At 50.0% G+C, this 25,287-nt stretch overlaps 3 protein-coding genes across 3 annotated transcripts in view; 1 reads left to right on the forward strand and 2 right to left on the reverse strand.

Annotated features, from left to right (window-relative positions):
- Positions 1 to 25,287, reverse strand: part of LOC127035326 (complement C3-like) — a 190,556-nt gene that overhangs the window by 34,600 nt on the left and 130,669 nt on the right. The gene's annotated exons all lie outside the window — the stretch shown is intronic.
- The window catches only part of LOC127035327 (A.superbus venom factor 1-like), a 116,764-nt gene that overhangs the window by 34,472 nt on the left and 57,005 nt on the right, over positions 1 to 25,287 (reverse strand). The window contains exons 21-27 of the mRNA XM_050925060.1: positions 13,104 to 13,316; positions 12,075 to 12,141; positions 7,203 to 7,289; positions 6,268 to 6,471; positions 4,203 to 4,278; positions 2,679 to 2,838; positions 1,147 to 1,242 (exon numbers count right to left, since the gene is read on the reverse strand). Of these exons, the coding sequence (XP_050781017.1) occupies positions 1,147 to 1,242; positions 2,679 to 2,838; positions 4,203 to 4,278; positions 6,268 to 6,471; positions 7,203 to 7,289; positions 12,075 to 12,141; positions 13,104 to 13,316 (903 nt within the window). The remainder of the gene's footprint in view (positions 1 to 1,146; positions 1,243 to 2,678; positions 2,839 to 4,202; positions 4,279 to 6,267; positions 6,472 to 7,202; positions 7,290 to 12,074; positions 12,142 to 13,103; positions 13,317 to 25,287) is intronic.
- Positions 7,302 to 10,153, forward strand: LOC127035322 (uncharacterized). The gene is made up of 2 exons (XM_050925050.1): positions 7,302 to 8,642; positions 9,605 to 10,153. The coding sequence occupies exons 1-2, from the start codon at positions 8,074 to 8,076 to the stop codon at positions 9,636 to 9,638; spliced, it is 603 nt and encodes a 200-aa protein (XP_050781007.1). The 5' UTR covers positions 7,302 to 8,073; the 3' UTR covers positions 9,639 to 10,153.

Below are 25,287 nucleotides of genomic sequence, written 5' to 3' on the forward strand. Positions count from 1 at the left end.
TTCTGAATCAGGCCATAGTGGAGGCTTGTCCTTGGCCTGCTTGTGGGCAACTGGCGAGTGGGAGCGGTGCTGAGTGGAACGCTTCTGGGCCCTGGGAGACCGCCAACTCCTGGGAGTGCTGCTGACGGCACCGCTGGAGGGATGCTCTGCACCGAAGCACTCGGGGCCGGGTCCTGCTGCAGACAGAGGGCTGACTCCATGAGGAGTTGTTTTAAACGACTGTCCCTCTCCTTTCTAGTGTGAGGTTTGAAGGCCTTGCAGATCTTGCACTTATCTGCCTGATGGGCTTCTCCCCGACACTGGAGACAGGAGTCATGGGGGTTGCCCATAGGCATAGGCTTGGCGCAGGAGCTATAGGGTTTGAAGCCCTGGGACAGCATGCCCTGGAGCCCCAAGAGGCACTCATTGATGGGGAACCCCCCTCCAAACCACTAAAGACTACAATTAACAACTAGAAGAGAACAATTAACTAACAATGGTAACTATATACAAAGATGAGCAGAAGAGCCAGGGATTAGTGGAGCACTTGCAAGCAAGAGACCACTGTTCGAACAACCATCACAGGCAGTAAGAGGGAACTGAAGGCGGGTCGGGCCAGCAGGGTCGTATATAGAGTGCCATACCGGTGCCACTCCAGGGGGCTCCCCAGCTGGTCTGACGGGTAGCTGCTAGGGAAAAGTTTCCGACAGCCGTGCACGCAGCGCATGCACACAACTAACTGGAATTGATATCAGCAAGCACTCAAAGAAGAACTCATTGGTCCCAATGAAGGAAAATCACTATATAAATGAGGTGCCATGAAACTTTGGGTTTGTTCTTCCAAGACTTCCCCGGAGCATCATGTTGCAACCGACAGAACCTGGCTCCTACCTACCTGTGATCAACCTAGCTGGCCACTAGATTGATCCGGACTCTGGACTGATAACTATAACATTGACTGGCGGGACAGTGTGTGGGTGGTGTGTGATTGAATGCGTATGTTAATTGTTGTATCATCAATAAACGTGGCGTATTGCCTTTTCCCCTGAAAAGATCTCATGTGCTTCTTATAAGCATAACACCATGGGGCATGGTTCATAGGGGACGGAAAGATGGGAAAACCTGGGTATGAACGTAGAAGTGACTCTACGGTGCAGGGATACTCACATTGACTTGATCTTTGCAGATGTCCTTGGCCTCTTCCAATGCAACCATCACAAAAGCTGTTAAAGAGACATCAGGCTCAGCACCCTTGTACCCTCCCTAAAGGGGAGCAAAGGACAGATTTGGGATAAGAAAGTCCCCCAAGTACCATGAAAAGGAAGAATTAATCCTAGGACCTCAGCATAGGAAAGTATAGCAGAACACATGCTTCCTAGAAAGCTATCCAAGAATGGACTCTCGGTCATGGCCAGACCTATAGCTGGGCCAGGTTCTGATCTCAGTTACTGTTACTCCTTTGTCAGTGTGGAGGAACTCCATCCAAATCAATAGAGATGCTTCGTATTAAACCAGCGTGAGAGAATTTAGCTCACCAGACTGGTGCTCAGGTTCTGCCACTAGCTCCCAGACAGCTTCCCGTGCGTTAATGGATCAAGCCCTGGTGACATCAAAAAACAAACTTTGGCCTGTGAAGCACCAAGACAGCTGTACTCCTCTGGTGCAATGCAAGTCACTAAGCCCAGGACAAAGTGCAATGAGAGGCGTGGACAAGGCATTCTCAGTTGAGAGGAGCTGGCTGGGGAACCAATGCCCAGAGGAGATCAGGCTAGGCCAGAGGCTAAGCATCCTTAGTAAATGCTGCAAAACTATCCCCTTTGGAGATGTCCTTCAGCCACAAGAACAACAGTCATGGCACTAATAAATCCTGATATAGACAACTCCTAAACCCAGACATTGACACCCCCTTCTGCCCTACACCCTAACACTGAGGTCTCTAACACAGAGACCCCTTAAACCCAGACATTGACATCTCTAAACCCCAGGGGTGCTGGAGCAATTTTTATAGTGGGGATGCTGAGAGCCATTGAACCAAACTGTAACCCTGTATATAATGGAAACTACTTGAAACCAGGGGTTGTTGCAGCACCCTGCACACCCTTAGTTCCAGCACCTCTGCTAAACCCTGACACCCCTTCAATCCCTAAACCCTAACACTGAGACCCCTAAACCCCACCCTGACACCCCTAAAATCTAACACTGATGCCTCCTAAATCCTGACACCAACATCCCCTTCTACACCCTAAACCCTAACACTGAGACCCCTAAATCCTCACACTGACACCCCCTTTTATCTAATAAACCCTAACACTGACATACCCTAAACCCTGGCACCCCAATCCCAACCCTGACACCCCTAGCTCCAACAATGACCCCCCTTTTCACTTCTAAACCCCGAACAACACCACCACCAAAAATGATCTACCCCCAGCAGAATGTTTACCCCCAACAAGGGAGAAGTGCCAAAGACTCCATGAGGTCCACTAAGAACTAAATAGATACAATCTGGCCCATTGAGCCTGAATCTCCATTCACGGCTGCCAATGTAACTGCACCAGGAGAGAGAGAGATCAGTCTGCGTGAGCACAGACTTTGGGATGTAGCCCAGTAAGACGTCCCTTTGAATTATGAACCAACAAGTTGCTGTGATGCTTGAGGTGGGTAGTGATTGGTGTGTAAAAGTCAAAGGAAACACGTACAATCATCTCTTCGTGGATTACGGGGGCATCTTCTTGGAAGCCCCCATCCAGTTTCTGCTTTTTCAGGATCAGCCATTTCACTGCCCCACAGATAACTTGGTTTTCAATGAGCACCAGTTTCTTAGCCAGGGCAAAGACCTTCACGACATACGCCGTCAGCCTGAGGGCAGAATCAGTCACATGATGGTCACTCCTGCCTCCCCAGAACTGCCCTCAGTGTGAAAGCTGGACCGTCTGCACTCAGGTATCAGCTGAGATGATTCACAGCAGTAAATGGAGTGAGGTTCATGTGGGTCAGTTTATGGTAATCTGAGTGAGCAGGAGCTAGGGAAAATGTCACCCCTTGTCCGGGAAAGCACATCCAGACACTGCTCCCCATTACGGCTGGCTCTATTTGAGATGTACTGAGCTCTCACTGCCTGCAGTGGTATGACCAGGATGGTGGGGTTCGGGGCCTGCTGTGGACAGCTGGCCACTGAGAACTGGACCAGAGGGTCATCAAACTCAACTTCACACAAGCCAGTGAACAGTTGTAAAGATGGTAATAGTTAGTCTGAGCCAGCTATAAACTAGCCAGCTAAAGTGAAAGGACCTGGAGTTCATTACTAAGGCTGCGAGTCTGTCACGGAGGTCATGTATTCTCTGACTTTCTGTGACTTCCACAGATGCAGCGGCTGGTGTGGCTGGCTCAGGGACCGCCCGAGCATCAGTCCCGGGGGCATCCCTGGGGATCGTCTGAGCAGCAGCAGTGCCAGGGGCCATTCTGGGGGTAGTCTGAGCAGTAGCTGGAGCAGCAGCCAGGGAGCAGCCCCGGAGGCCGTCGGAGAGCAGTCCCCAGGGGCCTTGGAAAAGTGGGTGGCTGGATGCAGTCAGCCTTCACCGCTGGAGCAGGAGCCAGCTGTCAACCCCTGAGAATCCTCCAGTGCAGCGGCACCCTGGGGACCCCCAGAGCAGGGGCGCTCTAAGAGCAGCTAAGAATTAGAGGTGACACCCTGATGGGGTATTTCTGGTAAAAGTCATGGACAGGTCATGGGCCGTGAATTTTTGTTTATTGCCCGTGGCCTGTCCATGACTTTTACTAAAAATACCCATGACTAAATCTTCACCTTATTCACTCCCAATCCCTCAAGCCATCTGCTCACCCACACTGAACTGTCACTGAAATCACTGGGGGCCACATTTACAACGTATTTAGGCACCTAAAGACGCAAATAGGCACCCAGCTGGATTTACCAAAGTGCCTAAGTGAGTTAGGCACCCAACTCCCATTGACTTTCAAAGGAAATTAATCCCCTACTCTGCTTAGGTGATTTTGTAAATCCTGCCAGGTGCCTGTCTCATCTCTGGGCATCGTTCCACTGCCATCTGTGGGAGTTGGATTGGGTACTTTTTTCCCATTGTGTGTGTTGAGCTTTGCCCTCTGGTTTTGGGCTGGAGACTGACTTGCTCTGGCTCACACATTACATGTGTAGGGTCAGGCTAACACTGATCAGGAAGGTACATTAGAAAACCCACTGTCCTCACCAAGTGCTTGCTGGCCGGTCTTTGAAAGCGGCGTACGAGAAGTCGGGTTTTTTGTAAACCATCTGCTGCGTGTAACCTGAAACAGGGAGAATAAGAAGGAGCTGATCGATGTCTGGCGAGCGTCTAATGAGGACTTTACATGTGTAAGGCAAACCAAGTCAGAGCTGTGACCCCTGCTGCAGCTCTCTGAGTTGTGTGGCTCTCCCTCTTTCTGCAGGTGTCTCTCAGGAAGGACACAGCATAGCAACTCAAGGGAAGCAAAGGCAGAGAGCTGTCTGGTGGGGAAGCCGATTGGCACGCGCACTGCACCGTTCCTCACCAGCACGAATCCTCCCTTCAGGGCAGGAGTGGGGCCAAGTGATTACAGCGTATGGGGACTTGGAAGGCGGGATGCCTGGGTTCTATGACAGACTCCAGGAGGGGAGGGTGGGTTAGTGTTTGCAGCAAGATGCTGTGAGTCAGGACTCCTGGGTTCAGTTCTTAGTTCTGTCACTCACTGCTTGATGCAATGTTTGGCAAGTCACTTCCTGCCTCAGTTTCCCCTTATTGTAAAAGCTTAATGGATGATGGGATGTTTGTAGTTTGGATTCCATGCCTAATTTAGGTGGCTCACAAGGGGGCCCCTAGTGTAGTGACAGGGACACCTGTTCCTTCAGGAGTTAGGCTGAAACCTACCAAGTTCTCTCAATGGTCATGAGCTTCTCTATCCTTCTTCGCTATCAAGTGCCAACCTGAAACGGATTTGAACTGTGGGTGAATGGCCTCCACCCCATGACCATCCCACTCCCCACACAACAGCCATAGGCCAGCAATAGTTTAATACAGATAGTCAGCAGATTTAAAACAAATAAAAGGAAGTATTTCTTCATGCAACACAGTCAACCTGTGGAATTCCTTGCCAGAGGATGTTGTGAAGGCCAAGAGCACAACAGGGTTCAAAAAAGAACTAGATAAATTCATGGAAGACAGGTCCATCAATAGCTATTAGCCAGGATGGGCAGGGATGGTGTTCCTAGCCTCTGTTTGCCCGAAGTTGGAAATGAGCGATGGGGGATGGGTCTCTTGATGATTGTGTGTTCTGTTCATTCCCTCTGGGGCGCCTGGCATTGGTCATTGTTAGAAGACAGGATACTGGGCTAGATGGACCCAGTAGGACCATTCTTATGTTCTTATGTTAATGAACAGGAATCCAAAAGCCCATCAGGACTGAAAACAGAGTTGGGCCTTTGTCTGCATAGGAAGGTCTATTCAGAGTTATAATGACTAATGCCAACGTACATTGGGGGAGGGATATCAAACTTCATACTTCAGGTCTTAAACCAACCTCTAAAGGAAGAAGAAGACTTAATGTGGGAGGCAGATTCTCTCTCTGTTTTAGGGTTTTATTTGACCCCCATTCCCATAGTATTAGGGTGCCTCACATTCTTCATTGTAACTACTAGGGGCATCGGAACAATGGGGGCCAAGGGGACAAGGTCCCTCCCACTTTTTCCCTGCCTTATAGGTGACTGATGGGGGCAAGAGAAGTGAGTGGCAGAATGGGGTTGGGAAAAGGTGAAGGAAGGGAAAGACCTTGAGGGGGAAGAATCCTAGTGGCGTGGGGCCTCAGGGCAGAGCACGGGTGACCCAGCAGAGGTGGAGCTTCATGGGGAAGGGCAGAGTGGAAGCATGGCCATGCTCCAGGTGATGGTGAGAATTTGCGGAGCTCCTGCCATCTACCCTCACAACCCACCTGCCAGCAGGGAACTGTGACTCTTCCTGTTTGCAGGGGGAAATGGAGTCACAGAAAGATTAAGTGATTTGCCCAACATCACACCAGGAGTCTGTGGCAGAGCAGGGAACTGAACTGGTATCCCCTGAGTGCCAGGCCAGCTGCCTGATCCCTGGGCTCTCTAACTATTGCCAAATGTGCTTAACATGAGGTTTCTGAAACATTTGGTATCGGCCACTCTCCGACACAGGCTACTGGGCTAGTTGGACCTCAGGGCCAGTCCTGTGGGGCAATTCCTGTGTCCCTAATGTGAGCCTGAAGAGGGATTCGCTGTCTGGCATGAGAAGTACTTACCTCGCATGATCAACTTGATAGCTTCCGCCCTACGTTCCACCCCAATCCTTTCCCACTGCTCGGTGCTGTCCAGGAAGATGGTGGCGATGATGGGGGCAGTCATGCCAATCATGTTCTCTTCCCCAGATCCAGACGGTGTCAGAATGAGGTGCTTCAGGTTGGTCCCATCAATGGAGTTTTCGACAATCATTGTCACCGGGTTTCCTGGCCAAGGAAATAATGTGGTGTGAATTCAACCTGGGAGAGCAGGTGCTGGTGGGGACAGAAAGACAGACAGACCTCTCTGCGGGCAGGGGCAGCTCAATCCTGCATGGTACTGAGCACACCCAAACCCCATGAAAGTCAGATCCTATCCCAGCAAAAATTGGTCTGGGCCCTGTGTGCTGACAAAGTTCTTACAATGCTCTGAGTATTTCTGACTAAGCCCTCCTAGGTATTTCACTCCAGCTCTGGGGATAGAACCTGGACACTCCCACTCTGAAAGCACCAGCCTTTGCTGGTTGAGCTGAACGGGGACAAAGGAAAGCTTATTATCCACATTTTACAGATGGGGACCTGAAGCACAGACAGGCTAAGGGAGCTGCCCAAAGTTACCAGGGACTTCTGTGGAAGAGCAAGATCTTGAACTCAGACTTCTGAAATACTAAGCTAGGGCCCAAACCACTAGACCATTCTGTACAGAGACATAGGCTGCCCCCCGGGTGCTCCTTATTTCTGTGCACCTGTCTCTCCTGTCAGCACCTTGTTTAGCCACATGCTGACAATGACCTTCCTGTATCTTGGCCATTAATGCAAGATAGTGCATGTAGACAGTTGTAACAGAACCAAGTGGGTAATCGGTCCAACTCCTGCAAGTGTGGCTACCAGAGAATAATTCATTGCTCCTTTCACTCTGTTTCTAAAGCATACAACACTTTCAAATCAGAGGCCCTTGCCTTGTATTCTGATTTTGGTCTCTGATTCTGTGTCTGGAACAATGTCATCTATATCTGCCGCTTTCACCTTCATTTCTTGGACTCCCCCTGAAAAGAAAGGATGAGGAAAAGAGACAGTGAAATGCCATCCATTCAGCTGCTGAGCTTTGCTGCTGGTCCTTGAATAATACTCTACAACGCTCTTAGAGAGCCCTGCACAATCCATTGATGTGCTAGGGCAAAGGGAGGGAGGGGGCAGCTGAGATGGGAATCAGGAAGCTATGAATACAAGGCAGGCAGAGGTGGCTGCATTTCAGTGGCAGCTGAATTGCTCTGCATATTGCTGATTCTAGTCTTCTGTGATGAGCCTGATTTTGACCTCCATCTCAGCCAACACTAAACCAATCCCTCTGAAATCTCCCACTCACGATCGGATGCCAGGATAGAATTTTTCAGGGAAGTTGGCTGCAGATCCAGTTAAGGGTTTGGGTTAGATACATGGGCTGCAGAAACAGAAATGCTCTCACTTAGGCCTGGTCTACACTACGAGTTTAGGTCAAATTTAGTAGCGTTAAATTGAATTGACCCTGCACCCAGCCACACAACAAAGCTATTTACTTCAACATAAAGGGCTCTTAAAATCGATTTCTGTACTCCTCCACGACGAGGGGAGTACCACAGAAATCAACATTGCCAGTTCGAATTAGGGTTAGTGTGGATGCGGTTCGACAGTATTGGCCTCCGGGAGCTATCCCACAGTGCACCATTGTGACTGCTCTGGACAGCAATCTGAACTCGGATGCACTAGCCAGGTAGACAGAAAAAGCCCTGAAAACTTTTGAATTTCATTTCCTGTTTGCCCAGCATGGAGAGCTGATCAGCACAGGTGATCATGCAGAGCTCATCAGCACAGGTAACCAGGCAGTCTGAGAAACGAAAAAGAGCTCCAGCATGGACCGTACAGGAGGTACTGGATCTGATCTCTATATGGGGAGATGATTCCGTGCTAGCAGAACTATGTTCCAAGAGACGAAATGCCAAAGCATTTGAAAAAATCTCCAGTGGCATGATGAAGAGAGGCCACAATAAGGACTCATATCAGCACCGCATGAAAGTTAAGGAGCTCAGACAAGCATTTCAGAAAACCAAAGAAGCAAACAGAAGGTCCAGGGCAGAGTTGCAGACATGCCGCTTCTATGCTGAGCTGCATGCAATTCTAGGGGGGGCCATCACCACTACCCCACCCTTGATTGTGGATTCTGATGAGGGGTTACTCTCAGCCATGCCTGAGGATTTTGCAGACGGGGAAGATGAGGAGAAGGAGGAAGACGAGCTTGCACAGAGCACACAGCACACTGTTATCCCCAATAGCCAGGATCTTTTTCTCAGCCTGACTGAAGTAGCCTCTCAACCCTCCCAAGGCAGTATCCCAGACCATGAAGCCATAGAAACGATACTCTGGTGAGAATACCTTTGTAAATGTAAAATATGGTTTAAAAGCAAGCATTTTAAATGATTAATTTGCCCTGAGGACTTGGGATGCATTCGCAGCCAGTACAGCTACTGGAAAATCTGTTAACATGTCTGGGGATGGAGCGGAAATTCTCCAGGGACATCTCCATGAAGCTGTCCTGGAGGTACTCCAAAAGCCTTTCCAGAAGGTTTCTGGGCAGGGCAACCTTATTCCTTCCTCCATGGTAGGACACTTTACTATGCCATGCTAGTAGCAAGTAATCTGGTGTCATTGCATGACAAAGCCTGGTAGTGTATGGTCCCTGTGTTTGCTGGCATTCAAGCAACATCCGTTCTTTATCTCGCTATGTTATCCTCAGGAGAGTGATATCGTTCATGGTAACCTGGTTGAAATATGGGAATTTAATTAAAGGGACAGAAGTGGCCGTTCCTAGTGGGCTGTTTGCCTGTGACTGAAAAGAAATCCTTCCCTGCAGTTAGCCAAGCTTGGTTGGGGGAGGCCATTGGCACCGAGTTGTTCGCTTTTGGCTAGCAGGGATCTTCCCTGATACCAGCCACACGGTGGGGGGAGGGGTAAAGCGATCATCCCAGAGAATTGGATGAGGGGGGTTAGTTTGGTTTCTGCTGCTGCACGTTAACACAAAAACTGCAGCACTCAACGGGCTTTATTTGGTATGGGAAAGGAGAGTTATTGCTTTTATGAAGGTTGCAGAAGCCGAAAGACGCTTACCATGGCCGCATGCAAGCCGAATTCTGTTGCATGGGCCTGCATCTGTGATCTCTAACACCAAAACTGCAGGCACTCAATATTAAGATGCAAAATGTGACCTTGTACCAAAATCTCATGTGCTATGTAATGTGAATAGTGTTGTTCACCGTGAAAGAGTATAACCATTGTTCTGTAAAATGTATCCTTTTAAATACTTCTGTCCCTTTTTTCCCTCCCGCAGCTGCAAATTTTTCAAGCCTCCCTCCTCCATCTAGAAGGATATCTCAGATAAGGTGGCAAAAAAAAACGCACACGAGACTAAATGTTCTCTGACATCATGCAGTCAGCCCGCAATGAAAGAGCTCATCTGAATGAGTAGAAGGACATGGCATCAAAGTACAGGAAAGATGCCAAGGAACATGAGGACAGAAGGGATGAACATGTGGACAGGAGGGACGCTCGAGATGAGAGGTGGCGGCAGGAAGATCAGAGGAGGCAGGATGCAACGCTGGGGCTGCTGCGTGATCAAACGGACATGTTCTGGCATCTGGTGGAGCTTCAGGAACAGCAGCAGGATCACAGAGTGCTGCTGCAGCCCCTGTATAACCACCCTCCCCTCTCCCCAAGTTCCATAGCCTCCTCACCCAGACATCCAAGAACGTGGGGTCGAGGGGAGGCTCTGTGCACCCTGCCACTCCACCCCAGTGGACAACCCAAGCAAAAGGCTGTCATTCAACAACTTTTGAAGTGGCCTTTTCCTTCCCTTCTCCCCTCCTCCCAAACCCCACCTGGGCTACCTTGTCAGTTCTCTCCCTATGTTTATAATCAATCAATAAAGAATATATGATTTTTAAATGATAGTGACTTTATTTCCTTTGAAAGCAAGCTGTGATCAAAGGGAGAAGGGTGGGTTGCTTACAGGGAATGAGTCAATCAAGGGGGTGGGTTTTTATCAAGGAGAACAAACAGAACTTTCACACTGTAGCCTGCCTGGCCAGTCATGAAACTGGTTTTCAAAGCTTCTCTGATGCGTAGTGCTTCCTGGTGTGCTCTTCTAATTGCCTTGGTGTCTGGCTGCGCGTAATCAGCTGCCAGGCGATTTGCCTCAACCTCCCATCCTGCCATAAACGTCTCCCCCTTACTCTTACAGAAATTGTGGAGCACACAGCAAGCAGCAATAACAATGGGAATACTGGTTTGGCTGAGGTCTGAGTAAGCAGTAAAGTGCGCCAGCGACCCTTTAAACTTCCAAATGCACATTCTACCATCATTCTGCACTTGCTCAGCCTGTAGTTGAACAGCTCCTGACTACTGTCCAGGCTGCCTGAGTCATGGCATTAACGGGTAGGCTGGGTCCCCGAGGATAACCATAGGCATGTCAACATCCCCAACGGTTATTTTCTGGTCTGGGAAGTAAATCCCTTGCTGTAGCCATTTAAACAAACTAGTGTTCCTGAAGACCCGAGAATCATGAACCCTTCCCAGCCATCCCACGTTGATGTTGGTGAAACGTCCCTTGTGATCCACCAGTGCTTGCAGCACCATTGAAAAGTACTATTTGCAGTTTATGTACTGGCTGCCCTGGTGCTCCGGTGCCAAGATAGGGACATGGGTTCCATCTATCGCCCCACCACAGTTAAGGAATCCCATTGCAGCAAAGCCATTGACTATGACCTGCACATTTCCCTGAGTCACTAACGTTGGTAGCAGCAGCTCAGTGATTGCTTTGGCTACTTGCATCACAGCAGCCCCCACAGTAGATTTGCCCACTCCAAATTGATTCCTGACTGACTGGCATTGCAAGCTTCCACAGGGCTATCGCCACTTGCTTCTCAACTGTGAGGGTTGCTCTCATCTTGGTATTCTGGTGCTTCAGGGCAAGGGAAAGCAAGTCACAAAGTTCCATGAAAGTGCCCTTACACGTGCAAAAGTTTCGCAGCCACTGGGAATTGTCCCACACCTGCAACACTATGTGGTCCCACCAGTCTGTGCTTGTTTCCTGGGCCCAGAATCAGTGTTCCACGGCTAGAACCTGCCCCAGTAACACCATGATCTCCAAAGTGCCGGGAACCGCAGTTTGAGAGAATTCTATGTCCATGTTCTCATCACTCTCGTCGCTGCGCTGCCGTTGCCGCCTCCTCCTCACCTGATTTTTCAGGTTCTGGTTCAACATAAACTGCACTATAATAGCAAGGTGTTTACAATGTTCATGACTGCTGTCTTGAGCTGAGCAGGCTCCAAGCTTGCCATAGTATGGTGCCTGAACAGTTCACCCAGGAAAAAAGGCGCGAAACGGTTGTCTGCCATTGCTTTCATGGAGGGAAGGAGGGAGGGAGAGGGGGGGCCTGATGACAAGTGCTCAGAACCACCCACGACAATGTTTTTTCCCCATCAGGCAATCAGATCTCAACCCAGAATTCCAATGGGCGGGGGAGGCTGCAGGAACTATGGGACAGTTATGGGATAGCTACCCACAGCGCAACACTCCGGACATCGACCCTAGCCTCAGAACATGGACGCACACCACCGAATTAACGTGCTTAGTGTGGCTGCATGCACTCAACTTTATACAATCTGTTGCCAAAAACAGAATTTTGTAAAATCAGAGTAATCATGTAGTGTAGACATACTCTTAGATATAGATTGTGGAATTCTTTGAGACCTTCAGGATGAGAGGTGCCATGTAAAGGCAAAGCAGAGTGGCTACTCACCTGCTCCTTTCATAGATGGATCCAATAGGACAGACATAATTGTTTTGGTCGTCTTCATCCCTTCAGGCTAGAAAGGAACGACAAGAGTATAGTAAGCCCAGAAGCATTCAGAGACAATAAAGAGCAATAGGAAAAGATGAGCGACTTGCTGATCTTGTGATCAGCGTGAATCAGGAGTGACTCCACTGGAAGTCAGCGGTCAAGTGAAACTGAAATCAGGCTCCATCTCAATGAGTCTGGAATCTGACCTCAGCCTCAGGCAGCATTCCCTTTCATTTTGGATCCTGGTTAGGATGCATCCAAGGAGACGTCCCTAGGCCAAATTCATCACAAGCCTAACACCACTGATTCCACTACAGATGAACAGGAGGATTTTTTGCCAGAAGCTGAGAATAGGAGATGGGAGGGATCACTTGATGATTCCCTGTTCTGTTCATTCCCTCTGGGGCACCTGGCATTGGCCACTGTCGGCAGACAGGTTACTGAGCTAGATGGACCTTTGGTCTGACCCAGTATGGCTGTTCTTATGTTCTTATAAATCTGCCCTACAGAGTCTGGCAGGGTGAGGAAGTTAGAAGCTCAACTCGTTCCATCATTGCTCTGTGACCTCCCTTAAGGACTTTTCTACTCCCTGGTCTTCAGTGAAGAATTTTCTTCTCACCCAGCATTACAGTGATCTCCTGGGGCAGGCCAATGGGACACCCTTCACAACCCACCAATGCAGCAGCTCTCTCTGCTGAGTGATATGAGGTTCTTCCTAGGTGTGCTGACTGGTCCAAGGAGCGAGACCCTGGGCCTGAAGAACTGAACCTAGGTCTCTTATATGATGGCTCAGAGGATCGAATGCAAGATAACCAGGCCAGCCCTAGCCCTGCTGTAATTGCCACAGGGGAGGGGAGGACGTGAGATGAGGATGGAGATGCAGGGTGTTAATTTAACAGGTTAAGGGACTGCACCGATTCCAGAAGCCAGCCAATCTGGCCTCCAGCCTCTTGCCCGCCAGCAGATATCATGCCCCCTGATACCTACCACAACCTTCAGTTTCTTCTTCACGCCATCAGACACAAAACTGTCCTGCACTGCTGCCTTGACCTCAATGTTGTGAGATCCCAGCTGCAACGGGACAATCACTAAAGGCACGGCCAGAGAGGACTTGGCTTTGATATCAAGGATCTGCCGGTATTTAGCCTCGGAAGTGGATGCGCTGCAGAAAACTGGGTTGTACATCAGCTCCAGCCAGACCTGAGAAGAGAACAGAGTTTCATGAGCAGGCAGTCTGCACATCAGGACACTGTAGAGCATTGATCCAAATCATACCCTCTGACAGGTGTTTGCCTTTAATCTTAATAAATAACAGACAGGAGTGTACTTACAAAGTATGTGACTGTATCCTGACCTCCTTCCTGAGAGGCTCTTCAGAATCCCCTCTAGTTCTGTCCTGCCTCAGAGGGGCTCTCAGCCTGTGGTGTTCCTGAGTAGAAGTAATGAGACCCACCTGGTCTAGCTACCAGTGTGAGTCAGCAGAAAGCCCAGAACCTGGTACCCACTCACAGATTTGAGGCCCAGCTAAAGGAGAATGGCAGTCAGAAGGGGATTTTTTTTTAAAATCTCCTTTTATATCATGCAATCTTTCCAGAAGCTGGGAATAGACAAGAGAAGATGGTTACTTACCTCTTGTAACTGTTGTATTTTGAGATGTGTTTTTCAAGTCCGGTGTGCGTGCATGTCGCGTGCACAGACATTGAAAACTTTTTCCCTTAGCAGCTCCTGTCAGGATGACAGAGGAGCCCCCTAGAGTGGGACCCTTATTGCGCTGTGTATATTACCCTGCCAGCCTGACCCCGCCCTTTTGGTTCCTTCTTGCCATTGACTCCAATAGAGGGGAAGGGGGGCAGGTATTGTAAAGGATGTGAACAACACATCTCGAAGAACAACAGTTACGAGAGGTAAGTAACCGTCTTTTCTTCTTCAAGTGCTTCTTCACGTCCATTCCAATTATATTCCAAGCTGACCATTGGAGGTGGATAGGAGTCAAGGAATGATTGATTGGAGGACAGCCCTGCTGACCGCTATATCATCTCTGGCCTGTGGTTGATGGCATAGTGGGCTGTAAACATACGCACTGAGGACTAAGTAGCTGCTTTGCAGATTTTGTGGATGGGTACCTGCGCCAGAAAGGCGGTCGAAGATGCTTGCGCTCTTGTCGAATAGGTTGTGATTGTCAGAACTGGATCCTTAGCCAACTTGTGTGAATGCAGTCTGTGATCCAGGACAAGATGCTCTGAGAAGATACGAGAAGGCCCTTTGTTCTATCGGCAGTGGCCATGAACAGTTGGGTTGATTTGCGAAAAGGCCCCATGTGCTCTGTGTAGAATGCTAGGACTCTTTGAACGTCTAGCGTGTGCAAGCTCTGCTGCTGCGGGCTCATATGAGGCTTTGGAAAAATCACAGGAAGACAAATGTCCTGTCCCATGTGGAACTGGGAGACCATCTTGGGGAGGAATCTACGGTGCAGTCTAAGTTGCACCTTGTCCTTATGAAACACTGTATAAGGGGATTTGAAGGTGAGAGCCTTTAGTTCAGACACTCTCCTCGCCGATGTAATAGGCACTAAGAACTCTACCTTCCATGAAAGGTAAAGAAGGGAACAGGTGGCCAGGGGCTCAAACAGTGGAGTCATGAGCTTAGAGAGGACCAGGTTCAGATTCCAGGTTGGTATTGGTGGTCGAGAGTAAGGGTATACTCTCTCCAACCCCTTGAGAAAATGCACCACCATGGGATTTGAGAACACCGAAAGCCCAGACTTCCCTGGATGGAAAGCTGAGATAGCCACCAGGTATACTCTGATGGATGAAAATGATAGGCCTTGTTGCTCGAGGTGAAGCATGTAGTCCAAAATAACTGGGGTAGATACCTGGAGTGGTAATGAACATCTGCGTTCGCACCAACAGGAGAACCATTTCCACTTGGCCAAGTAAGTTGACCTAGTGGAACGTTTCCAGCAGCCAAGAAGTATTTGTCTCACTGGCTGAGAGCACTGGCTCTCCATCGGGTTTAGCCATGGAGCTTACAAGCCTTGAGATGCAAGGACTGTAGGTTTGGGTGGAGAAGGTGCCCGTGGTCCTGAGCGATCAAGTCTGGATACAGGGGTAGGGCTATTGGGGTGTCTACTGATCAGGGGCAGCTCCAGGCCCCAGCACGCCTAGCGCGTGCCTGGGGCGGCAAGCCACTGGGGGTGCTCTGCCGGTCACCGTGAGGGCGGCAGGCAGGCTGCCTTCGACGGTATGCCTGCGGAGGGTCCACTGGTCCCGCAGCTTGGGCAGACCTCCCGCAGGCATGTGCTTGGGGTGGCAAAATGCCTAGAGCCACCCCTGCTACTGATAGTTTGAGGAGTTTCGTGTACCAATGCTGACGTGACCAGGATGGGGCAAGCAGGATCACCACTGCTCTGTCCCTGCGTATTTTGAGCAGGACCTGATGGATTAGCGAGATTGGAGAGAAGGCATACTTCAGGTCCTCTCCCCACTGCATTAAGAACACGTTGGAGATGAAGCCTGGGCTGTGGTTTTGAAACAAGCAGAACCGAGGGCACTGTTTGTTGTCCTTGGTGGCGAATAGATCAACTTGGGGATAACCCCACTTTTGGAAAACTGACTGCAGGACATTTCATTGGACTGATCACTTTTGAGCTTGGTAGGACCTGCTGAGGCGATCTGCCAGATCGTTCCTCACCCTGGGGAGGTTCCATACTTCCAGCTGTCTGGACCAGGCTATACAGAAGTCCCAGAGGAAAGGAGCCTCATGTCAGAGAGGTGAGGAGCAAGCTCTGCCCTGTTTGTTTATGTAGAACATAGTGGTGGTGTTGTCTGTCAGGACTGTCATGCTGTGACCTTGCAAAGTGGTGTGAAAGCAACAAGGGTGATGTCGTGGTGGGTGTGTGGTATAGACCACTGGGTCAGAAGGATGAGGTGGATGAGGCTTTCTTTGGACAACTAACTGAAGTTTCCAGATCACAGGCCCTGGTTCTAACGGGGGACTTCAATCACCCTGACATCACCCTAGGAGAGCAATACAGCAATGCACAGACAATCCAGGAAGTTTTTGGAGCATGTTGGAGACAACTTCCTGGTACAAGTGCTGGAGCAACTGACTATGGGTCATGCTCCTCTTGACCTGCTGATTACAAACAGGGAAGAACTGGTAGGGGAAGTAGAAGTGGGTGACAACCTAGGTAGCAGTGACCATGAGATGGTTGAGTTCAGGATCCTCACAAAAGGAAGCAGGGAGAGTAGCAAAATACAGACCCTGGACTTCAGAAAAGCAGACTTTGACTCCCTGAGGGAACCGATGCCCAGGATCCCCTAGGAGGCTAATGTGAGGGGGAAAGGAGTCCAGGAGAGCTGGCTGTATTTTAAAGAATCCTTATTGAGGGCACAGGAACAAACCATCCCAAAGTGCAGAAAAATCAGCAAATATGGCAGGCGACCAGCTTGGTTTAACAGTAAAATCTCTGGTGAGCTTAAACTCAAAAAGGAAGCTTACAAGTAGAAATTTGGACAGATGACTAGAGAGGAATATAAAAATATTGCTAGAGCATGCAGGGGTGTAATCAGGAAGGTCAAGGCACAACTGGAGTTGCAGCTAGCAAGGGATGTGACAGGTAACAAGAAGGGTTTCTACATGTATGTTAGCAACAAGAAGGTGGTCAGGGAAAGTGTGGGACCCTTACTGAATGGGGGAGGCAAACTAGTGACTCATGATGTGGAAAAAGCTGAAGTACTCAATGCTTTTCTTTGCCTTGGTCTTCACAGACAAGATCAGCTCCCAGACTGCTGCACTGGGCAACACAGTTTGGGGAGGAGGTGAGCAGCCATCAGTCGTGAAAGAACAAGTTAAGGACTATTTAGAAAAGCTGGATGTGCACAAGTCCATGGGTCCAAATCTAATGCATCCAAGGGTGCTGAGGAAGTTGGCTTATGTGATTGCAAAGCCGTTGGCCATTACCTTTGAAAATTTGTGGTGATTGGGGGAGGTCCCGGACGACTGGAAAAGACAAATATAGTGCCCATATTTAAAAAGGGGAAGAAAGAGAACCCAGGGAACTACAGACTGGCCAGCCTCATTTCAGTCCCCGACAAAATCATGGAGCGGGTCCTCAAGGAATCTATTTTGAAGCACTTGGGGGAGAGGAAGGTGATCAGGAACAGTCAACATGGATTCACCAAGGTCAAGTTATGCCTGACTAACCTGATTGCCTTCTATGATGAGATAACTGGGTCTGTGGATATGGGGAAAGTGGTGGATGTGATATATCTTGACTTTAGCAAGCTTTTGATACAGTCTCCCACAGTATTCTTGCCAGCAAGTTAAAGTAGTATGGATTGGATGAATGGACTATAAGGTGGATAGAAAGTTGGCTAGATTGTCGGGCTCAATGGGTAGTGATCAACAACTCCATGTCTAGTTGGCAGCTGGTATCAAGTGGAGTGCCCCAGGGGTTGGTCCTGGGGGCAGTTTTGTTCAACATCTTTATTCATGATCTAGAGGATGGGATTAATTGCACCCTTAGCAAGTTCACAGATGACACTAAAATGGAGGGAGAGGTAGATATGTTGGAGGGTAGGGTCTACAGTGACCTAGACAAATTGAAGGATTGGGCCAAAAGAAATCTGATGAGGTTCAACAAGGACAAGTGCAGAGTTCTGCACTTAGGAAGGAAGAATTCCATGCAACACTACAGGCTGGGGACTGACTGGATAAGCAGCAGTTCTGCAGAAAAGGATCTGGGGATTACAGTGGATTAGAAGGTGGATATGAGTCAGCAGTGTGCCCTTGTTGCCAAGAAGGCCAATGGCATATTGGGCTGTATTAGTAGAAGCACTGCCAGCAGATCGAGGGAAGTGATTATTCCCCTCTATTCGGCACTGGTGAGGCCACACCTGGAGTATTGCGTCCAGTTTTGGTCCCCCCACTGTAGAAGGGATGTGGACAAATTAAAGAGAGTCCAGCAGAGGGCAACAAAAATTATTAGGGGGCTGGAGCACATGATTTATGAGGAGAGGCTGAAGGAACTGGGATTATTTAGTCTGCAGAAGAGACTGTGAGCAGGGATTTGATAGCAGCCTTCAACTACCTGAAAGGGGGTTCCAAAGAGGATGGAGCTAGGCCGTTCTCGGTGGCAGATGACAGAACAAGAAGCAAAGGTCTCAAGTTGCAGTAGGGGAGGTCTAGGTTGGATATTAGGAAACATTATTTCACTAGGACGGCGGTGAAGCACTGGAATGGGTTACCTAGGGAGGAGATGGAATCTCCTTTCTTAGAGGTTTTGAAGGCCCAGCTTGACAAAGTCCAGGCTGGGATGATTTAGTTGTTGTTGGTCCTGCTTTGAACAGAGGATTGAACAGATGCTCTCCTGAGGTATCTTTCAACCCTAATATTCTATGATTCTATGAAAGATTTGACAGGCCAAATGAACCGCTCTGAGCTCCTTCAAGCTGATATGAAGGGTTATCTCGTCCTGCATCCACAGACATTGTGTTCTCAGTTCCCTAGGTGTGCACCCCAACCCAGATCTGATGCATCTGTTACTAATGTCAGTGAAGGCTGGGTTGTGGTGAAGGGGACTCCCGCACAGACTACTGGCTGTTCCAGCCACCAACGCAGAGACTCTCAGACTTGCCAGGCTGTCCAGGCTGGATAACGGGAGTAAAATTCCTTTCCCCTTAGCTCCTGGGGATCCTCTTCCACCACCCCTATACTGATGAGCGATCATACCTCCTGCATAAAGAGTTGCTTGTGAGAGGGGTCCCTGAACTGGGATGGGGAAGGGGGGTGGGAGGGAGGGAAGGAGGAGAACTGGAGGGAGTATCCCATCTGTACCGTGCATAGGACCCAGAGGTCCAATGTTATATGGGAACACGCAAGATAGAAGTGGAATAACCGGTTTAAAAACTGTGGGGAGGGATCCTGGGATTGGATTGATAGGCTGTCCTCACGCGTGCCTTCAAAATCCTGGCTTGTTTCCTGGCTGGGGCTTATTTGGGCCTCAGCTAGACGCATTGTTCGATGGTCTGTGTCTATTATTTCTGCCTGCCTGTGGTAGGGGTCTCGTCTGGGGCAAGGTTGGTATTGCCTCTGCTGTGGAGGTTGAGCCCTGAAGGGCTTCCTCTGGGTTTCTGGTGTATGCATTCCCAAGGATTTCATTGTAGCCCTGGAATCCTTAAGGCTATGCAGTCTGGAGTCCGTTTGCTCCGAAAGAGGCCAGCGCCTTCGAAAAGGAGGTCTTGCAATGTGTTTTAGACCTCAGGAAGGAGGCCTGACACCTGTAGCCATGCTGAATGCCTCATAACCACTCCTGATGATATGGTTCTGGCCGCAGAGTCAGCCAAATTGACGGTGGTATGCAGAGCTGACTTGGCTACTGCTTTTCCTTCCTCAATTAGGGCATGCAAATCCTGAGGCAGGCGATCCTTAAACTCGTACATAGCATTCCAAGAGTTGTGTTTGTTAAGGATGGCCTGTTGGTTGGCTATCCTGAGTTGCAGGCCTCCCGACGAGTAGACCTTCCTGCCAAAGAGGTCCAATTGTTTGGCCTCTTTGGACTTTGGTGCTGAGGCCTGCTGACCCTGGCATTCTTTTTCGTTTACTGCTGACACGACCAGGGAACAGATTGTAGCGTGGGAGAATAAGAATTCATAGCCCTTAGATGGGGCAAAGTATTTTCTCTCCACTTCCCTGGCCACTGGGGTAATAGAAGCCTAGGTTTGCCTGATTGTCTTATAGTTACTCTGGATAGTCTTAATCAGTGGCAATGCTACGCGTGAGCATCCTTATGGAGCCAGGATATCAACCACCGGATTCTCAGGCTCCTCCTCTTCCTCCTGAAGGCCCATATTAAGGGCAATTTAGCTGAGAAGTTCTTGATGGGCTCTATGGTCGATAGGTGGGGGTCCTGATACAGATATTCCTGCCACTGCTTCATCTGGGGATGATGAGGACATGTTCTGAGGCTGGTTGCCATCGTCCTGACCCTCCTGTAATCCCCCATAGTCCTGGGCCATGTCAGGGCCTGTCAAGGCTGTCACCTCTTGAGATGCAGACTGTGCCTCCTGAAGTCTTGGAGGTCATGCCTCTCGGTAGTGGTGTGGGTGAAGGATCTGCCTCTGTTGGCTGCTCTGAGGGGTTTAAGGTGGGTCTAGAGAGTGTGGCCTCTCTTGCCTTCAAGATGCATTTATATGGCGACCTTGAGTGGCATTGCATTGAGTGCACCAATCTGGAGGCTCTAGAAAATGTGCCCTGTTGTTGGTGATAGGCCCATGGGGTCCAAAAGGGTCATTGCCCTGGAGGTGGCCACTGCGGCTGCCAGGCTGTATGGGACTCTCTACTGCTCTTGGTCCAGTGCCAGTTATAACTCGAGCTGCCTGAGGTGGCTTCAGACTCTGAGGAGGCTGAAGGGAAGGACCAAGGTGGTGCCAATGACCCTTCTGCCACCGTGGGGTGCCAAGAGGAGCGGGCCAGGGACCAATGCCAAGAGGATTGGGACAGTGAGCGGTACTGGCTATCCAGAGACCTGGACTGCCTTAAAGCATATGGTGCCGGGGAAGTGGCTGGTACCATGCTTCGGTGCCGAGTGACCAAGGGCGACATGGAGTGGTGCCGGGTCCTTGGTGGGGGTGCCGAGGGCGCTTCTCCATCCAGTGCTGTAACTTCTTGTGGGGTTGTTGGTGTCACGGAGAGGCGCTATGGCGAGCTCAAATGGTAGTGGTATCGTAAGTGGTGACCTTGAGTGGCACACCATTGCTGGTTTCCCTCTGGGCGGTGCCGGAGGCTTCTTCCCACATGGGAGAGGATTGGGCACTGACAATTCAATGAAGTTGTCATAAACAGATAGTTAAGGGTTAATGCCTCTTTTACCTGTAAAGGGTTAAAAAGCTCAGTAAACCTGGCTGACACCTGACCAGAGTACCAATAAGGGGACAAGATACTTTCAAATCTTGGTGGAGGGAAGTCTTTGTTTGTGCTCTTTGTTTTTGGGTGTTGTTCACTCTTGGGACTAAGAGGGACCAGACGTCAGTCTAGGCTCTCCAAATCTTTCTGAATCAGTCTTTCATGTTTCAAAATTGTAAGTAACAGCCAGGCAAGGCGGATTAGTTTTATTTTTGTTTTCTCAACTTGTAAATGTCCCTTTTTTGCTGAGAGGATTTTACCTCTGTTTGCTGTAACTTTGAACCTAAGGCTAGAGAGGGTTCCTCTGGGCTATACGAATTTGATTATCCTGTAAAGTATTTTCCATCCTGATTTTACAGAGATGATTTTTACCTTTCTTCTTTAATTAAAAGCTTCCTTTTCAAGAACCTGATTGACTTTTCCTTGTTTTAAGATCCAAGGGGATTGGATCTGGACTCACCAGGGATTGGTGGGGGAAAAGAGGGGGGATGGTTAATTTCTCCTTGTTTTAAAATCCAAGGGGTTTGGATCTGTTTACCAGGGAATTGGTGAAGTCCTTCAAGGCCATCCAGGGAGGGGAGAGTTTTGGAGGGACAGGAAGTGCTCCAGATACTGACTTCTGGCTGGTGGCAGTGTACCAGATCTGAGCTAGTAATTAAGCTTAGAAGTGTCCATGCAGGTCCCCACATTTGTACTCTAAAGCTCAGAGTGGGGAAGGAACCTTGACAGAAGTCCTTTGCAGTCTCAAATGTGTCAGGTGTGGAGGGGGGTTCCAAGACCTCCTCTAGACACTGATCTGCGCTGAAGTTGCTGGGTGCTGGACTCAACGGTGCCTGTGGCGCTGGAGTCAATGGTGCTGGCTCCAGATGGGAAACAGAGTCTTGTCTCTGAGTTGTAGGAGACTGTCTGAGTGTCTTGGTAGCTCTTTGAAGAGAGTGTCCTCTTCTTCTTCGAGTGCTTGCTCATATTGATTCCAATCAGTTGTGTGCGAGCCGCGTGCACGTTTGTTGAAGATTTTTACCCTAGCAACACTCTGTGGGTCAGCTGGGTTGCCCCCTGGAGTGGCGCCGTTATGGCGCTGGATATATACCCCTGCCGACCCAACGACCCTTTAGTTCCTTCTTACCGCCCGTGACGGTCGTTGGAACTGTGGAGTGCGGCTTTGCTGATCTCCACGTCCCTATCTACTCGTAGTTCTTTGCTGTTTATTGTGTGTATAGTTCGAGTTCTTGTAGTTATAGTTAGTATTAGTTGTTGTATTTATAGTTAGTGTATATAGTTTAAGGGGGGATTGGGGATTAGCCCCTTTCCTCCACCCCAGGATTCAAATCGTGCTCGGCGTGCCAAAAGCCGATGCCAATAGGGGATCTCCACGACTCCTGCCTCAAGTGCCTAGGGGAATCCCACCTTACCGATAAGTGCTGCATCTGCAAGTCATTTACACCAAGGACGAAGAAGGAGCGGGACTTTCGATTGAAACAGCTCCTCAAGGAGTCGGCACTTAGTCCTGCAGTGTCGGTACCGAGTGCCCAACAGACTGCTTCTGTAAGGAGCGCCCCTTCGGCCCCGGACCGCTCCGGTACCAAGAAGGAGCCCCGGCATCTACCCTTACCGGCACTGACATCTGTTCAGCACCGCTCCCTGTCCCCAAGACACAGAAGGCACCATAGTGCTCCAGCTGCTTCAGCTCCACAGAAGGAGCGCTCTTCGAAGACGGTTCGTCCGGCACTGTCATCTGCCGCAGCACCGTCGACTGCGGCATCCTCCTCAGGCCTTCCACCAATTGATCTCAAGGCCCATCAAGACCTTTTGAGACGATTGGCTCAGAATATGAACTTACAGGTGGAGGAGGTCCCTGAAATAGAGGACCCTGTTGTAGACATCCTATCAGCTGATGCACCTACTAGAGTGGCTCTTCCGTTTATCCGCACCATACAGGCTAATGTGGACACCATTTGGCAATCCCCAGCCTCGATTCAACCTACAGCAAGGGGAGTAGAGAGAAAATATATGGTCCCCTCAAAGGGGTTTGAATATCTCTACATTCACCCATCTCCTTGCTCTTTAGTGGTGCAATCGGTGAATGAAAGGGAGCGTCATGACCAGCAAGCCCCGGCTCCTAAGTCAAAGGAGGCTAGGCGCATGGACCTCCTAGGCCACAAAATATACTCGGCTGGGGGCCTCCAACTTAGGGTGGCAAACCAACAAGCCCTCCTAAGCAGATATAACTTTAACACGTGGGTGTCCTTGGGGAAGTTTATGGAGCTTCTTCCCCAGAAGTCCCGTCAAGAATTTACGGTCCTACTTGAGGAGGGTAAAAAGGTAGCAAGAACCTCCCTCCAAGCCTCTTTGGATGCAGTGGACTCTGCAGCCAGAACTCTGTTATCAGGAGTGACGATGAGGCATATCTCCTGGCTCCAGGTATCAGGCCTTCCCCCTGAATTACAACAAAGTATTCAGGATTTGCCCTTCGAAGGCCAGGGCCTGTTCTCAGATAAGACTGACCCCAGATTGCAAAGTCTGAAGGACAATCTCATTATAATGCACTCGCTGGGTATGCACACGCCAGTGATCCAACGCAGGCCCTTCCGGCCCCAGCCACACCGCCCTTACGCCCCGCGTAGGCCGCGTCAGGACTTTAGAAGAAGGCGTGGTAGAGGGAATCGTCGGAGGCAGTCTGGCTCTCAAGGAGGTCAAAATCAGGTGCCCGCTAAACCACCAGCGGGGCCCAAGCAGAATTTTTGATGGGACGCCCGAGGGCGGCCCACCAGTTGCTCTAGCGGATCCTTCTCCCACCTTTTTCAGCCACCTCTCCCAATACCTCCCTGCCTGGTCCCAGCTAACTTCAGATCGTTGGGTCCTGCGCACGGTGGAAGTGGGATACCACCTCCAGTTTGTTTCAACCCCGCCTTCCCACCCTCCCTCCCCGTCCCTCTCCAGGGACCCCTCTCACAAGCTATTCCTCTTACAAGAGGTCCAGTCGCTCCTAGCCATGGGAGCCATAGAGGAGGTGCCAAAAGACATGAGAGGCAAGGGGTTTTATTCCCGCTACTTCCTAATCCCCAAGGCAAAGGGAGGTCTACGACCTATCCTAGACCTGCAAGAACTCAACAAATTTATGATAAAGCTGAAGTTCCGTATGGTAACCCTGGGGACCATTATCCCATCCCTGGATCCGGGAGACTGGTATGCCGCCCTCGATATGAAGAACGTGTATTTCCACATCCCAATTTACCCACCACACAGACGGTACCTCCGTTTTGTGGTCAACCGTCAACACTTTCTGTTCACTGTACTTCCGTTTGGCCTTTCTACAACTCCGCGTGTGTTCACAAAATGCATGGCTGTAGTCGGACCGCCTCCCTCCGGCGTCGTCGGGTACACGTCTACCCGTATCTCGACGATTGACTCATTCGATGGACTTCTCAGTTACAAGCGTCGCAGCACCTGCGCATTGTCAAAGACCTCTTTGGGAGCCTAGGCCTGATGATCGACACAGGGAAGTCTACTCTGACACTCACGCAGAGAATAGACTTCATCGGAGTGGTTCTGGACTCCAATCTGGCCAGAGCCTGCCTCCCGCAGTCGCGTTTTCAAGCAATGGCTTCAGTTATTCAAGGTCTTCAAACCTTCCCGACAACATCGGTGTGCACCTGCCTCAGCCTAGTAGGTCACATGGCCTCCTGCATCTTCGTGACCAAGCACGCGAGGCTACGCCTCCGTCCCTTTCAAACCTGGCTTGCTCCAATATACCAACCACGCAGACACAGCCTGGACTCGGTGCTCACTATTCCCCGGAAAGTTCTGGGCTCCCTAACCTGGTGGCTAACTCCCACTCTGGTCTGTGCAGGGATGCCATTTCACGCATCGCAACCCTCGATGGCCGTAACCACGGACGCATCATCTCTGGGTTGGGGTGCCCACCTTGAGGGCCTTCACACTCTAGGCCTCTGGTTGCCTCAAGAGCTGACCTTACACAGCAATGTGCGGGAGCTGAGAGCAGTTCGTCTAGCATGCCAGGTGTTTCGAGACCATCTCCAAGGCCATTGTGTATCGGTGTTCACGGACAACACAACAGCCATGTTTTACATAAACAAGCAGGGCGGAGCACGATTCTCCCTCCTTTGTCAAGAAGCCTTCCACCTCTGGGACTTTTGCATAGCCCACTCGATCGATTTGGTAGCGTCTTTTCTCCCAGGAGTCCAGAACACTCTGGCGGATCACCTCAGCAGATCCTTCCTGTCTCACGAGTGGTCAATTCGTCCGG

Source organism: Gopherus flavomarginatus, chromosome 16 (assembly GCF_025201925.1).
Source record: "Gopherus flavomarginatus isolate rGopFla2 chromosome 16, rGopFla2.mat.asm, whole genome shotgun sequence".
Lineage (NCBI taxonomy): Eukaryota > Metazoa > Chordata > Testudines > Testudinidae > Gopherus > Gopherus flavomarginatus.